General features: G+C 39.8%; 1 protein-coding gene across 1 annotated transcript in view; it reads right to left on the bottom strand.

Annotated features, from left to right (window-relative positions):
- CORIN (corin, serine peptidase) overlaps positions 1-14,675 on the bottom strand; it is a 262,182-nt gene that overhangs the window by 46,022 nt on the left and 201,485 nt on the right. The window contains 3 exon segments of the mRNA XM_040484427.1: positions 5,191-5,320; positions 7,371-7,481; positions 9,338-9,451. Coding sequence (XP_040340361.1) covers positions 5,191-5,320; positions 7,371-7,481; positions 9,338-9,451 — 355 coding nt within the window.

Raw genomic sequence — 14,675 nt, 5'->3', positions numbered from 1 at the left:
ACAAAACAGAAGAGACTCTTAAATATGGAGAACAAACTGAGGGTTACTGGAGGAGTTGTGGGAGGGGGGATGGGCTAAATGGGTAAGGGGCACTAAGGAATCTACTCTTGAAATCATTGTTGCACTATATGCTAACTAATTTGGATGCAAATTTTTTAAAAAATTTAAAAAAGCAACTTTAAACTCCAGACTAGAGTCCATTTGTCTGTCTAATAGACATCCCAAATTTCACAAGATCACAGAACGGATCTTTCTCCCCAGACCTGCTCCATCTACAGTCTTCCCCATCTCAGTTTACTACAATACTATCTTTACAGTTGCTTGAGCCAAAAAAAAAACCTTTCAGTCATTAGTGACTCTTCTCAATCTCCAATCAATATCCAATCTGTCAGGGAGTCCTGTTGGCTCCACTTTTTAAAATATATCCAGGATTAAATCATTTATCACCATGTTCTCTGCTACCATTCTGATCTGAGCCACCCAAATGTCTTACTTGGATGACTTCAGTGGCCTCCTAACTAGTCTTCCTGCTTCTACTCTTGCCTTCCTACGGCATATTCTCAATAACAACCAGAGTGATACCTTTTAGTCAGAAAATGGCTACAATAAAAAGTAAATAATAACAAGTATTGACACGGATATGGAGAAATTGGAACCCTCATGCAGTGCTGGGAAAAGTATAATGTGGTGCAACCCTTTTGGAAGACAGTTTGGCAGTTCTTCAAAAAATTAAAAATCTGACCCAGAAATTTTAGTCCTGAGTCTACACCCAGGAGAAACTGAAAACATACATTCACACAAAACTTGTACATCAATGTTCTTAGCAACATTTTCATAAGAGCCAAAAAAATGGAAACAACCCAAATATCCATCAATTGAGGAATGGATAATCAAAGTGTGGATATATCTACACAATGGAATATTAGTCAGCCATAGATAGGAAGGAAGCACTGATACATATTATAAAACATAGATAAACCTTGAAAACATTATGCCAAGTGAAAGAGACCAGACAAAAAAAGGCATATATTAGATGATTCTGTTTTTATGAAACGTGCACAATGGGCAAGTCTCTAGAAGCAGAAAGTCGTGTTTGTCCGGGGTTTAGGGAGGAGAAATGGGGAGTGATTGTTAGAGGCATGGGGTTTCTTTTCCAAGTGATGAAATGTTTAGGAATCAGTGGTGACGACTGCACAATATTGTGAATATATTAAAAATGACTGAATTGTACACTTTTAAAGCGTGAATTTTATGGTATATGAATTATATTGTATATTTAAAAAAAAGACCATAAGGATTCAAGCTTCTTTTCCATGGTTTCCTTGTACAGGACCAGCAGCCTGGGCTGAATCTACTACCACACAGGATTTAGTCTTGTCTTTGAGCTTCACGAGTTTCATGGAAGTCAATCAATAAGGAAACCATCCTTATATGACAAATGGAATCTGAAATTAGAAGATTTTCCCTGGAAGTACACTTCCGGGAAAAATTTCGATATAAATCCTTATATCAGCGACTCTCAGGTAATACAATTGAGGCTATCTTTGTGGTTTAGCCCAAAATAAAGAAATATTCTTTGGAAGCCTGGTGCTTCTATTGACCAACTCTAAAACATTAGGACACAAAATCAAACTTCAACCAATCCCATATAGGAATTTTTGTCAAAGTAGAATAGCCTATTTCCAGATGATCTGGTTTTATATAAAGTTTATGAAGCCAAGGGACACCGAGAATCACATTCTCTTAGACCAACTTTCTCAAATACCAGATGTCTGAACTGAACATTTGGCAAGTATTAGAGGGCAGTCTAAATTCTGATTTGTATTGTTGATTAAATAAATGTCCATATGTTTCTAATACTGGGCATGTAGGTAGCAAAGTCAATATACTGTCATGAGAATTAGGGGCTGATTTATATCCTTGTCTAATCAAATAGTCATCATACTTCCAGGCTGGGGTGAACTCATGATATCTGCAGATGGGCGTAAAAAGTTGTACAGATTCAGCAAAGAACTCTCAATCTTCTCATTTGGGCAAGCACTTAGTTGAGAGCTGAGCATTTGTGCTGTTAGACATGGAAGGTGTAATTTGCATCTGAAAAACTCCAAGTGTAGGTTTTTTAATCAACTGCCTCTATCATGAAAGTATTTCAATAGAAGCCCTGCAAAACATGTAATTCGGTCTAGACTTACATTTTGATAAACTAACTCCAACCTGTCCCCTCCCTGCTTTGGAGTTAAAGTATATTAGTTTGGGACACTACACTACAACGCTATTCTCTATAAATGTTTACTGAATGACTAAATGAATGACTTAAATGTATATTATAATATCAAGACAATGATAGAGTTGAATATTTTTCTTATATACTTCTAATAGGTATGCCAGGTGCTATGCTGTACATGAACCATTCTCAGATGACAAAGAGTCTGGAAGTTTTTTCCAACAACTTTATGTTCTAGGTTGTTTCCTTATGTGTCTTCCCCACTACATGGTAAGCTCTTTGATGATATTTTCACCCCTGCATCCTCCACATAATGCCTACTCTAGTTCAAGGCCCATAGCAGATTCTCAAAACAACAACAACAACAACAACAACAACAACAAAACAAAACAAAAACCCAATAGGAAAGACATACTGAATAGAACTAATTGGGGTTGTGCTTTAAGCTTCAAGTTTCTGGGTGTAAAGCATGTTTGAAGGTATAAAGACAGACCTACTCCACTCCAGAAGCTTAAAGAGGACAGCTATAATATTTTCCCTTTCTTTGGCAGCTGGAGTGTAGGTCAATGACTAATCATGGCCAGACAGACCTTTCTGTAGGGACTTTGAATCTAGAGGAAATGACTCAGATGCAGGGTCACTTAGACTTTGAGGCATCAGTGGCAGAACTGTGAATTCACAGTACAGCTGCGACTCACCAGAGACAGTGGGAACAGAGCAGATTCCTAAGTAGCCCATTCCTACTGTAGGAATCAATGGCCTCTTCTTGCCCATTATCTTCATTCCTGCCCCAGCCTGGCTCTCCAGATTTCTGTCAATTCACGATCTACGCAAGAAAACTGAAGAGTTCTCTTGACGGCGATCAGAAAGTACAAAAATACTAAGGTTACCCTTCCTACTCATTTCCTTCAAAGACTTATCACTACTTACCCATTAACTCACTCAAATAATGCTTATGGTTTTCCAGCTACACTGCTCTCTCAGACTTTCCTAGCCTTTCTGTGAAATAAAGGTATGTTTAAAAAAAATCTAAATGTCTTTTTACATTTTAAATATCTAATATATTGAAATAGCATTTTCCCACTATTTTAAAGAAATGAAGAAAGTAGCGTAAGAAATTAAAAAAAAAATCCAATATGCACACAATAGCCAAAGATGGCAATCACCAAAATGTGCCTCGTTGGATGAACAGATTTAAAAATGTGGGGTATCCATGCAATGTAATATTTTTTCAGCCATAAACAGCAATGAAATGCTGGTCCATAGTTGTATAAAAACACTATGCTAAGTGAAAGAAGCCAGATAATGGAGATGGTTGCATAGCATTGTGAATACACTAAATGCCACTGAATTTACCCTTTAAAATGGTTAAGATGGTGAGTTATGTTATATGTATCTCATCAAAATAAAAAACGAAAATCCAATATACAAAAAAATTAGAAGAGATATCAAAGAGAATATTTAAAACAAGATCCCTTCTGTTTATAATAGAGCAGGGTGGCCTGTCAGAAGAATTTTTCGGCTGGCAAAATCTTTGCGGTTGCGACTTTTCCTCAGAACTCTCAACAGAGTTATCGATCATTATGTTAATCCAGTTTTCATATTAAGAAATAACCTATGTTTTGGTGAGAGGAAAATAAAGCTCATTCAAAAGGCTTTTCATTTATCTCTGATCACAGTCACATACCATTTCATTTAAATATCCGTAAGGATGTTGTGAAAATGAAGTAAAATTCAATGGATCTTATGGATATAATTTTTCCGCTCTGGCAAAGTTGAAAGTTCTTTCTTACATAGTAGCATCAGTTACTCAACTTTCCAAAGATGTAAGACTTTACATGGGGAAAATAGGCTGAAGATACTGGGATTTATGTCACTCTTCAAACTGAGATAACAAAAATGCGCTGCTAGTTTCTATCCCATAATTCATAGCTCATTATTGAAAAATTGTTTCAAGTTTGTTCAGTGGAATCCTGGGAAATGACATTTACTCAATTTTTTATTCTAGAACTTTAAAATTTGTTTGTCTTTTATTTCCATCATTTCCACATTTCCCCCCAAATCTCACATACAGCAGGGGTAAAAAAAAAATATATGTGGGGGCGCCTGGGTGGCACAGTCGGTTAAGCGTCCGACTTCAGCCAGGTCACGATCTCGCGGTCCGTGAGTTCCAGCCCCGCGTCAGGCTCTGGGCGGATGGCTCGGAGCCTGGAGCCTGTTTCCGATTCTGTGTCTCCCTCTCTCTCTGCCCCTCCCCCGTTCATGCTCTGTCTCTCTCTGTCCCAAAAATAAATAAACGTTGAAAAAAAAATTAAAAAAAAAATATATGTGAATACATATCCTCACATATACATCTAAGACCCTCAGTTATTGCTTTCCATCCCCAACAGAACTGAAAAAGAAAACCCCACAACATAGCAAGTATCCAACTTTCAAAGTATAGGTTTCAGTCTATTTGTATCAAAGCCAGAGTTAGTGTCTTTTCATTCTACTAAGGAGCCAAAATGGCGAACTATTTCCTGATTTACGTTTCCTAATTACTACTGAGGGTAAACTGAAATGCCGTCAACTTTAAGTTCTATTTCTCAACTTACTAAAAAATGTGTGTTGCTTAAAAAGAAATTTTCAGTACCTCTTGGGAGAAAAACCTCAATATTTCCCCATCCAGGTTGCTTGGAGGAAACCGTCTTAATGCTTTTGCAAACACTCAAAGTGTTTCCTTTCAGAAGTTGTTAAAATACAATTACTGATGAAGCGAGAGGCTTCATCAAAGTGGCTTTTCACCGCAGCCTCTTCAGAGCAGGTGCCTGTCATTAAATATGGTTCTCTCACCTGATTCATTTCCCATGCTCTGGAGGGCTCTATGTGAGAGCACTAACTCACTCTGCATTCATAAGGAAGATGTTATTGCCAATTCCACGAAGCCTTCTGAGAAACTCATCAGTGCTACAAACTACTGACCTTACCCTAAACCCATCTGCTTGCAGGCTAGCTGACTCAATGTCTCCTGCCAGCCATCCGCACACACGTGGTGTTCTTTGGCAGATCTGTGAGCCGTCAGGAATGAGGAGGAGCTCACATTTTTAGAGAGGGTCACTGCGGAGAAAAAAAAGAAAGAGAAAACCCTAATTAGAAACATTTCTGCTCAGGAAACCAAAGGCTAACTTAACGTGCTTTCGCTTTGCTTGCATTTGTGTTTCATTGTTTTAAGAACCACTTGATGAGTGCTTGCCCTGTGCTTAGCACTGCTCTCAGTGTTGTGGAAGACTGCAAAAAGTGAATTAGAAATGTTCTCTGCCCTCCAGGAACCACAGGCTCTAGTGAAAGACATGGGCAGTTCTTAACTTTTCTTTCCGACTTACAAGACGACCAGAGGCAGCACTCAAATCCCTTGAGTTTATCCAGTGATTTGCACAGCTATCAGGGGTTAGTTGTCATTTTGTTCATTTCATTTCCTTTCAAGAGAGTATGTGAGAAGGCAAGGGTAGGCAAGCGATGTTAAGTTAGGACTAATTTGGTATATGCTCTAATTCCTATTTTACAATAGAGCATCCTCTCTACTTCCTACGCCATAGATTACTTGTGAAACACTGTGCAATTAATCACAGCACAAATGATGATCATGGTGTGGCCAGATGATGCAAAGGACTGAAATAAGAGCTCAGTGAATGGAAGGATGATGAGTATGGAACAACAGAATTAATCAAACCCAAGATTACAAACTGCAACACTGGATACTGGTGGGAGATGCCTTTAGGTCCTGTCCATGTAAGGAGCTAGGTAGATATCTATTTCCTTTGGATCTAGAGCAAGAGCACAGGGAAGACGGAAGACCCGCTTTTTTAAAAATAATCAATAATAATTTATTTCAAAACTTTGAATATAGTTTGTTGGATTTTCCATGAGCATTTTACATTTTTTTCTCTTTTTTTCCCCTCCAAGATCTTATTTAAATTCAACTTAGTTAACATACAGTGTGGTATTAGTTTTAGGAGTAGAATCTAGTGATTCATCACTTACATGCAACACTCAGTGCTCATCACAAGAAGCACCCTCCTTAATGCCCATCACCCACTTAGCCCATCCCCCCACCACCTCCCCTCCATCAACCCTCAGTGTGTTCTCTATCATTAAGTCTCTTATGGTTTGTCTCCTTCTCTGTTTTTATAGTATTTTAATTTTCCTTCCCTTCCCCTGTGTTCATCTGTTTTGTTCCTTCAGCTCCACATGAGTGAAATCACACGATATTTGTCTTTTCCTAACTGACTTATTTCACTTAGCGTAACACATTCTAGCTCCATCCACTTTGTTGCAAACGGCAAGATTTCATTCTTTCTGATTGCCAAGTAGTACTCCATTGTATATACATACCACCTCTTCTTTATCCATTCATCGGTCAATGGACATTTGGGCTTTTTCTGTAATCTGGCTATTATTGATAAAGCTGCTATAAACATTGGGGTGCCTGTGCCCCTTTGAATCAGTACGTTTGTATCCTTTGGGTAAATACCTAGTAGTGCAATGGCTGCATTGTAGGGGAGTTCTATTTTTAACTTTTTGAAGAACCTCCATATTGTTTTCCAGAGTAGCTGTACCAGTCTGCATTCCTACCAACCAGTGTTAAGAGGGTTCATTTTAGCCATTCTGACAGGTGTAAGGTAGTATCTCGTTGTAGTTTTGATTTGTATTTCCTGGATGATGAGTGATGTTGAGCATTTTTTCATGTGCCTTAGCCATTTGTATGTATTCTTTGGAGAAATGGCTATTCATGTGGAAGACCCACTCTAATACCCTATTCCAGGAGGTGTCCATGATATCAGAATGACAGAATATTAATAATTGTTGAAGCTGGGTGATAATAAAGAATCTAAAAATTGTATTCTAGCAGCTATATGGTCATAACAATTTAAACCCAGATGTTTTTACATATAATATGGACATTTCAAATAACAAAATAACTTAGGGGGAAATGTTCTGTGCGTTGGAAATAACATCTATGAATCACTACTGCCAGCTTTTATCATAGTAAAACAAAACAGATGAAATTGGTCAGTAAATTCTGTGAAGTCACTTAGGACTTATTAAGCTTAAATAGCTGATAGGTGTTCCAGTGGGTGGTGGCCAATGGCAGAAACACACAGCTCACCACAGTCCCACTCATCAGAACTGTCCAAGCAGTCGGCTTCACCATCGCACCAGCGCTCACGGGACACACACTCATGGTTCGCGCATTCGAGTTCATCGTCTTGGCAAAATGCTGGCATGGGGAACAAGAAGCGAGACGATGGAAACATTAAACAAGTGTGATCATCATTCACATGCACATTATCATCTGTCAGCAGGAGCAGGGAAGGAAGAAAAGCTGCGGGTCCCTGAGGCCTCCAAACGGGTTTCAGGACAGAATAACTGAATTGGTAAAAACTCCTATCACAGATGCCAATCCATGCAAATAGCGAGCATTTAAATGATACTACCATCTCCAAGTCACTAAATTGTCTAGTTCTGACACCAGGATTGGAAAAGTGGTACCCAGAGCAGCAGAACTTCCAAAGATTGAGAGAACAGCGTTAAAATCTGATGTGGCATGAGGCAAGCACTGGGGATGAGTAGAATGAAGTGACCACAAGATGGAAACCAGCTCTGTCCACATACATGGATAATGTTTATTCTTTGAAAATCTCTACTATTAAATGACTCCCTGAATCACATACTAATTCTGCTGGGTTTTTTAAATCATAGTGACACTCCTTGATTGCCCGCCTGCCTAACATCCATTTCCTTTCTTCCTCCTTTTTTAAGGGAACCTGATTCTGTTCAGCTTCCCACAGCTCCAGAAGATCCTGACTAGTGTAAGTGGGACATTGCATTTTCTAGCTACAACTATTTTTTTTCTGAGTATAGTTACTAGCCCAACAGAAAAGATGGGACCCAAGATCAGAGTTCTGGCCTACCATTTCTTGGGTTGTGCTTTCCAAGATAGTTTCTACCCAAACCCTGCTGGCCAGATCATGCATCCCAACCCGGGACAGGGGCAGCCTGAAGGAAACAGCACTTTTTCTAATTGGTTTTCACTAAGGGGTGCTTCTTTTTGCAATCCAGCTATTTAGGTGGTATCTTTTCTAATTCACACAAAGACCCCTGAATGCTAGCTGGAACCTTGTTCAAAGTTGGCCAATCTGAGTGAACCCTTAAGTGATATTCCAGAGATGAGGGCAAGGTCATCATCACTCCTTCTCACTGGATATGATCAAGAAAGCATGGCATCTCAGTTGCTCTTGGCAGCCATCTTTTGACTCTCACAGATCTAGTCTGAAGTCAAGCTGAACTTAAAGAATCTAAGAAGAGGTGCTGAACTCCAACATCTAGCCTCAAGAATCCTTCCTGTACTTGACTTTTAAAATGATAATACAAGACAGTGATACATATGATATAAAATAAAATAAAACAAAATAAAAAAATAAAATAAAATAAAATAAAATAAAATAAAGTCTTCACTGTTTAAGTCAGCTTGAGCTGGGCTTTCTGTTACTAGTAGATAAAATATCTTGAGAGATAATTTTTTTCTGGTTCTAAAAGTAGTGGCCATTCATTTAGAAAATGTAGAAAAGACATAAAAGCAAAAACACTTAATAATTCCACCACCTAGAGATAAGAACTGTAAACTGTTTCTTGTGACTTTCTGATCTTTTCCTATATGTGGGTATCAGCACTTTAAAAATTCACAACAATAGTGCACATAATACTTTATATTTTGTTTTATTTGCCTAATGACATGTAATGAACCCAGGAGAAATTATTCTTTCCATTTGATTTTCCAAATGCATATTATTGCATTTTAAGGTTGTATTTTCTGTCCCCTTTTTTTATATAGTTGGATAAAATTATAATTTTTCCATGTGATAAATAATACTAGAATAATATCACTGTGCATATAATTTACACATGTTTATGTTCTTGCATATATTTTTATAAGTGGAGATTTGTTCAGAAGATCTGAACATACTAAAAGCTTTTGATACATATTTCCAAATTTCTAGATTATATTCAAAATTAGAGGTAATCAGTGTTTAACATATAAAAAGTTGTGTTGGTCAATTCAAGATAAGCACTTACAACAGTTTTTCTCATCCATGGCATCAGGGCAGTCTGGGAACCCATCACAGATAACTGTGTGCTTCAAACATTGTTTATTGGATGGACATTCCCAAAGATCTCTCTCTTTACAGCCTGAAGACAGAAGAAAAGGTTATTTGCAATAGATGTGGAGATGAAAATAATGATGGATTTGATGAAGCAACGTAGAAAAATTATAGCGCGAAGTCATGATTTCTTTCTTCTTAAAAAGTCTTGACTTCTGGGGGTTCCTGGGTGGCTCAGTCAATTAAGTGTCCAACTCTTGATTTTGGCTCAGGTCATGATCTCATGGTTCATGAGATGGAGCCCCACATCAGGCTCTGCGCTGGCAGCACGGAGCCTGCTTGGGATTCTCTCTCTCCTTCTCTCTCTGCCCCTCCCCCACTCACATGCTCATTCTCTCTCTCCTCTCTCTCTCTCTCAAAATAAATAAATAAGCATTTTTTAAAAAGGCTTGGCTTGACTTCTGTATACCATGAAAACTGTAATCTTTAGAGCAGAAATCTTCGATAATCTCCATGCTGCAATATAAATAGGACAGCTTTCCTAAGAGAAGATCAAAAGTGACATATGGGAAAAGGGGGAAAAAGTGGAAAAACAGCTATACACTGACGCTCATCTTTAGCTGTTCTTGTTGCCTTCGGAGTCCATTTGCCAATGCATTAGACTCAACTATGAAATGATAACTTATGCTTTAAGTAAATATGCTAAAGCCTAGTGATTTAGATGCGTATTTTCTTAAAAATGTAATTTCAGTCAACAAATAGAAAGGCCATCTGTGTGTTTAGTAAGAGGCGCCTCCTATGCCAAAGAGCAACAAAATTAATTTATTTTTATTTTTTTTAATTTTTAATGTTTATTTATTTATTCATTTATTTTAAATATGTGAAATTTATTGTCCAATTGCTTTCCATACAACACCCAGTGCTCATCTCAAAAGATGCCCTCTTCAATACCCATCACCCACCCTCCACTCCCTCCCACCCCCCATCAACCCTCAGTTTGTTCTCAGTTTTTAACAGTCTCTTATGCTTTGGCTCTCTCCCACTCTAACCTCTTTTTTTTTTTTTTTCTTTCCCCTCCCCCATGGGTTCCTGTTAAGTTTCTCAGGATCCACATAAGAGTGAAACTATATAGTATCTGTCTTTCTCTGTATGGCTTATTTCACTTAGCATCACACTCTCCATTTCTGTCCACGTTGCTACAAAGGGCCATATTTCATTCTTTCTCATTGCCACATAGTACTCCATTGTGTATGTAAACCACAATTTCTTTATCCATTCATCAGTCCAACAATATTAATTTAAAAGCCAGGTACAAAAGCTGTTACTTCAGTAACATAGTCTAAGAGATCTAAGGATGTGAACTTCATCAGTTAATGGGAGAAATGAACGTAATTTGCACAAGATCAGGACCATAAGCTTGAATTGTAATTTTCCTATTTAATAGCAAGAACTTGCAATGAACTTAAAAAATGCCATTTGCATCAAAGGCAGTGAGTTTCATACATCTGCTGAAACATGCCAAGAGTCTAATGCATTCTTGTCACTCCAGTGGGATCCATGGTCCTTACTAGGCTGTTAGGTGCACGAAGGAGGAGTCCACATGCTGTTCATCTTTGGCTTCCCGCCCCCCCACCCCCCGCCCATGTCACAATAGCCCTTGGCAGGCCTTCAACACATGTGCATTTTAAATGATGGGGGGTGGGAGGGAGGAGAGGATGGGTGATGGGCACTGAGGAGGGCACCTGTTGGGATGAGCGCTGGGTGTTGTATGGAAACCAATTGGACAATAAATTTCATACTAAAATAAACAAATAAACAAACAAACAAACAAATGTAGGGAACAGAAAGTCTCTTCACTTCACAGGAAAAGATCATTTAGTTTAAGGTGAGTGAAATGCAAAGCAGTGATCAAATAAGGACTTTCTTAAAAGAGGCTATTTCCTGTTTGACCTACTACAAATAATTCAGAGAAATTTTGTGGGTGATTGACTCAGCTTTCTTGGAATCCGTTATAAGAAAAAAAAATCTGCTCTTATCAAAATTTTCATTGAAAACAGTTACCAAAATAAGTCACTAGAAGAGAAATTTCTATTATGAGCTACAATTAGATTTAAAGTGTTTCACCATTCAAAACTCTAGGAAATGAACAGTGAGGGTGTTTCACTAGCGGTACATCTGGAACAGTCTTAGGCCCAGAGATGTCTATTCTAGGAACTCATGGGTATATTATGGAGTTTCAGCTAGCAGAGGATACAGACATCATCTGGAGTGTTCTGACAATAACAGTCTCATCAGTCTCATTACAAACATCACCACTTGCCAGCAGAGGATGAGAGAAAACAGTATGAGCCTTTCTGATTATTCACAAGGTACCCTTCCTAAAAGTCCGGAGAATGTGGACTTTTGGAATGGGCCATGAACGACCACAGAAGTAGATTTTCTGGAACATCCATAAGGCCTGAATTCTTAACAGTAATAATAACAATAATAATAGAATTCATTATCCACTACATATACACATTATAAATATTCGTTTTTTAAAAAATATTCAGCGCTCAAATTTCTTTCTTTCTTTCTTTCCTATTTTTTTTAGAGAGAGAGAGAGAGAACTCAAGAAGGGCAGAGAAAGAGAGAGAAAGAGAGAGCAAATCTCAAGCAGGCTCCATGCTCAGTAGGGAGCCCGACACGGGGCTCAATCCCATGACTCTTGGATCATGACCTGAGCTGAAATCAAGAGTCGGATGCTGAACCAATCGAGCGACCCAGGCTCCCCAGTTTTATTTCTTATAATAACACCACAGTATCAGTATGTCAGGTGATGATCATTGTTTTATAAGTGAGAAAATGACATTTAGAGAAAATAAATCAACTGTTCCAAATCACAGCCTTGCAGAGAAAGATCCAGTTGGGATCTAGGTGCAAGTCTTTAGCTGCAGTCCTCTGTAAAATGAGAATGTACCATACACATAAGGGGTAGAAAGCAATTTGAGTCCTACCTCTAATTTCACTAGCTGTGTGACTTTGGATAGGTTACTTAAACTCTCTGAACCTCAGTTTCAATATCTATAAAATAGTAATAATAATGCCTGCTACATAGGGTTGCTATACAGATTAAATGAGTATGAGCATTATCCTCTGTATCGTCTCTTTTCTCAAAGAAGTTTGTGTGGCCTAATACCTCTTTTGTGGAGTTATGATGAGCATAAATGAAGTAGGATGAACAGGTCAAAACATTAGTCACATGGAAGATAGTATTCTTATTTTGCAAAGAAACCACTCTTTTTAAAGTGATGTTTTTGGTGTAATTATGTTTTAAATGTATTAAATTTAAATGTATTAAATTTTTAGTGGAGGCACACTAAAAATTGAAGACATTATGGGGGTGCCTGGGTGGCTCAGTCGGTTAAGCATCGGACTTCTTCAGCTCAGGTCATGATCTCATGGTTCATGGGTTCAAGTCCTGTGCTGGGCTCTGTGCTGATAGCTCAGAGCCTGGAGCCTGCTTCGGATTCTGTGTCCCCGTCTCTCTCTGCCCCTCCCCTGCTCATGCTTTGTCTCTCTTTCTCTCTCAAAAACAAATGAGCATTTAAAAAATTAAAAAAAAAAATAGAGACAGATATGGATGGAGTGGGATGTTTAATGGAGTTTCAGGTCATGAAACCAAATAATTGTTTATGTCAGAATGATCACCACCACCACAGAGATCATGACAACACCCACTCCTGGAGGCCATGGTGTGTGGCTAAAGTAACCAAGCCATCCCAGCTTACCAAAGACCTCCTGTTCTGAGCACTAACTGTCCCTCAGTCCAAAAACCTCTCCTGGTCCCAGGCAAACCAGATGCTTCTTTGCCCTACGTGTGCTAAGTTTGCACTGTGTCGTTTGCTTACTCTAGCTTTCGTCTTCACAAAGACTCTGTGAAGCAGCAGGCTTCCCTGCCAGAGGCAGGTCCCACCTGAACTGGGGCACCGTTGGTTTTTTTTTTTTTCTCTCTACCGAAAACGTTGTCATCATAGGTAAAGGCAGCAAACAACCTTAAAGTGGATGCTTCTTGTATTGGAAGGATCTCCCAGGCAAATATAAGGTGAGTAGGTGGGCTCATTAGGTCTGCTAAGTTGAGCTGTAAGAATTAAAATGTAACATCAGGGAGGGGCGCCTGGGTGGCTGAGTTGGTTAAGCGTCCCACTTGGGCTCAGGTCATAATCTCACAGTTCGTGGGTCCGGGCCCCACAACGGACTCTGGGCTGACAGCTCAGAGACTGGAGCTTGCTTCGGATTCTGAGTGTCTCTCCCTCCCCGTTCGCACTCTCTCTCTCTCTGAAAAATAAATAAACATTAATTTTTTTTATTTTTCAAAAAGAAGAGGCAAGGTGAATCTGGGTCCTGGAGCTGCTGGGGCTGCGACAGTCTGGATGCAGCCATGTTGGGCTGGCATCGGAAGCTGCAGCAGCGAGGCTCAAGGTCCCTGCAGAGCATTCAACGCTGGGATATGTACCCTGGGAGATGGAACCCTGGGAGATGCAACCCTGGGAGATGCAACCCTGGGAGATGGAACTCTGGGAGATGGAACCCTGGGAGATGCAACCCTGGGAGATGGAACCCTGGGAGATGGAACCCTGGGAGATGGAACCCTGGGAGATGGAACTCCAATCTCAAGGACCAGCGGCAGCACCTGTAGAACAGGCAACACCAGCACAAACCATAGGGCTCATGGTTCCTCAGCAGCTCCTCCCAACTCCTCCCCCATTTAGGGGTGACATCCCCATGTCACCTTCTCAACATATGCTGGCTTAGGACCCTCTGAGGAGGCAGGATGGGGGAATGGAAAGGCTTTAAACTGCAGGCTGGAGGCCCCCTTCCATGACTCATCCTGGAGGGAGATGGGGACATCTGCCTCCAGGTAAGTCTACCTCCAGGATGAGACAGCTCCCTGCTGCTGGTGTTTACGATGCGAACCAGCGGCTCTGCCCAGCTCGCGCTTCGGACATGACATGCCAGCCTCATCTCCTCTGCCATAAACAAGACCTTGGTCCGTCTGAAACAAGACCAAGCAAGACAGGACTCCTCCCCTCCAGGGAAATCCCCAGGGTGACCTTTGAGTTGCCCCCTGGATATGCTAGCACCATGGCAGATGGGTGCTTGGTTATTGCCTTCTGAGGAATGAATAAAGGCACAGAATAAACATTCCAAGCTCTGGAGGATAAAGTGGGTGTTCTGTACGTTTTGCAGGTGAGGAAACCGAGGCCCAGAGAAATTAAGTGACTGGCCAAAAGTCACACAGTCTCTAGGTGCTGAGCTGGGATTTAAATTTC

Source organism: Herpailurus yagouaroundi, unplaced genomic scaffold (assembly GCF_014898765.1).
Source record: "Herpailurus yagouaroundi ecotype Mexico unplaced genomic scaffold, PumYag 28, whole genome shotgun sequence".
In the NCBI taxonomy this organism is placed as follows: Eukaryota; Metazoa; Chordata; class Mammalia; order Carnivora; family Felidae; genus Herpailurus; species Herpailurus yagouaroundi.
Note: the sequence above shows the minus strand (reverse complement) of the source record. Positions and strands in the feature narration are given on the sequence as shown.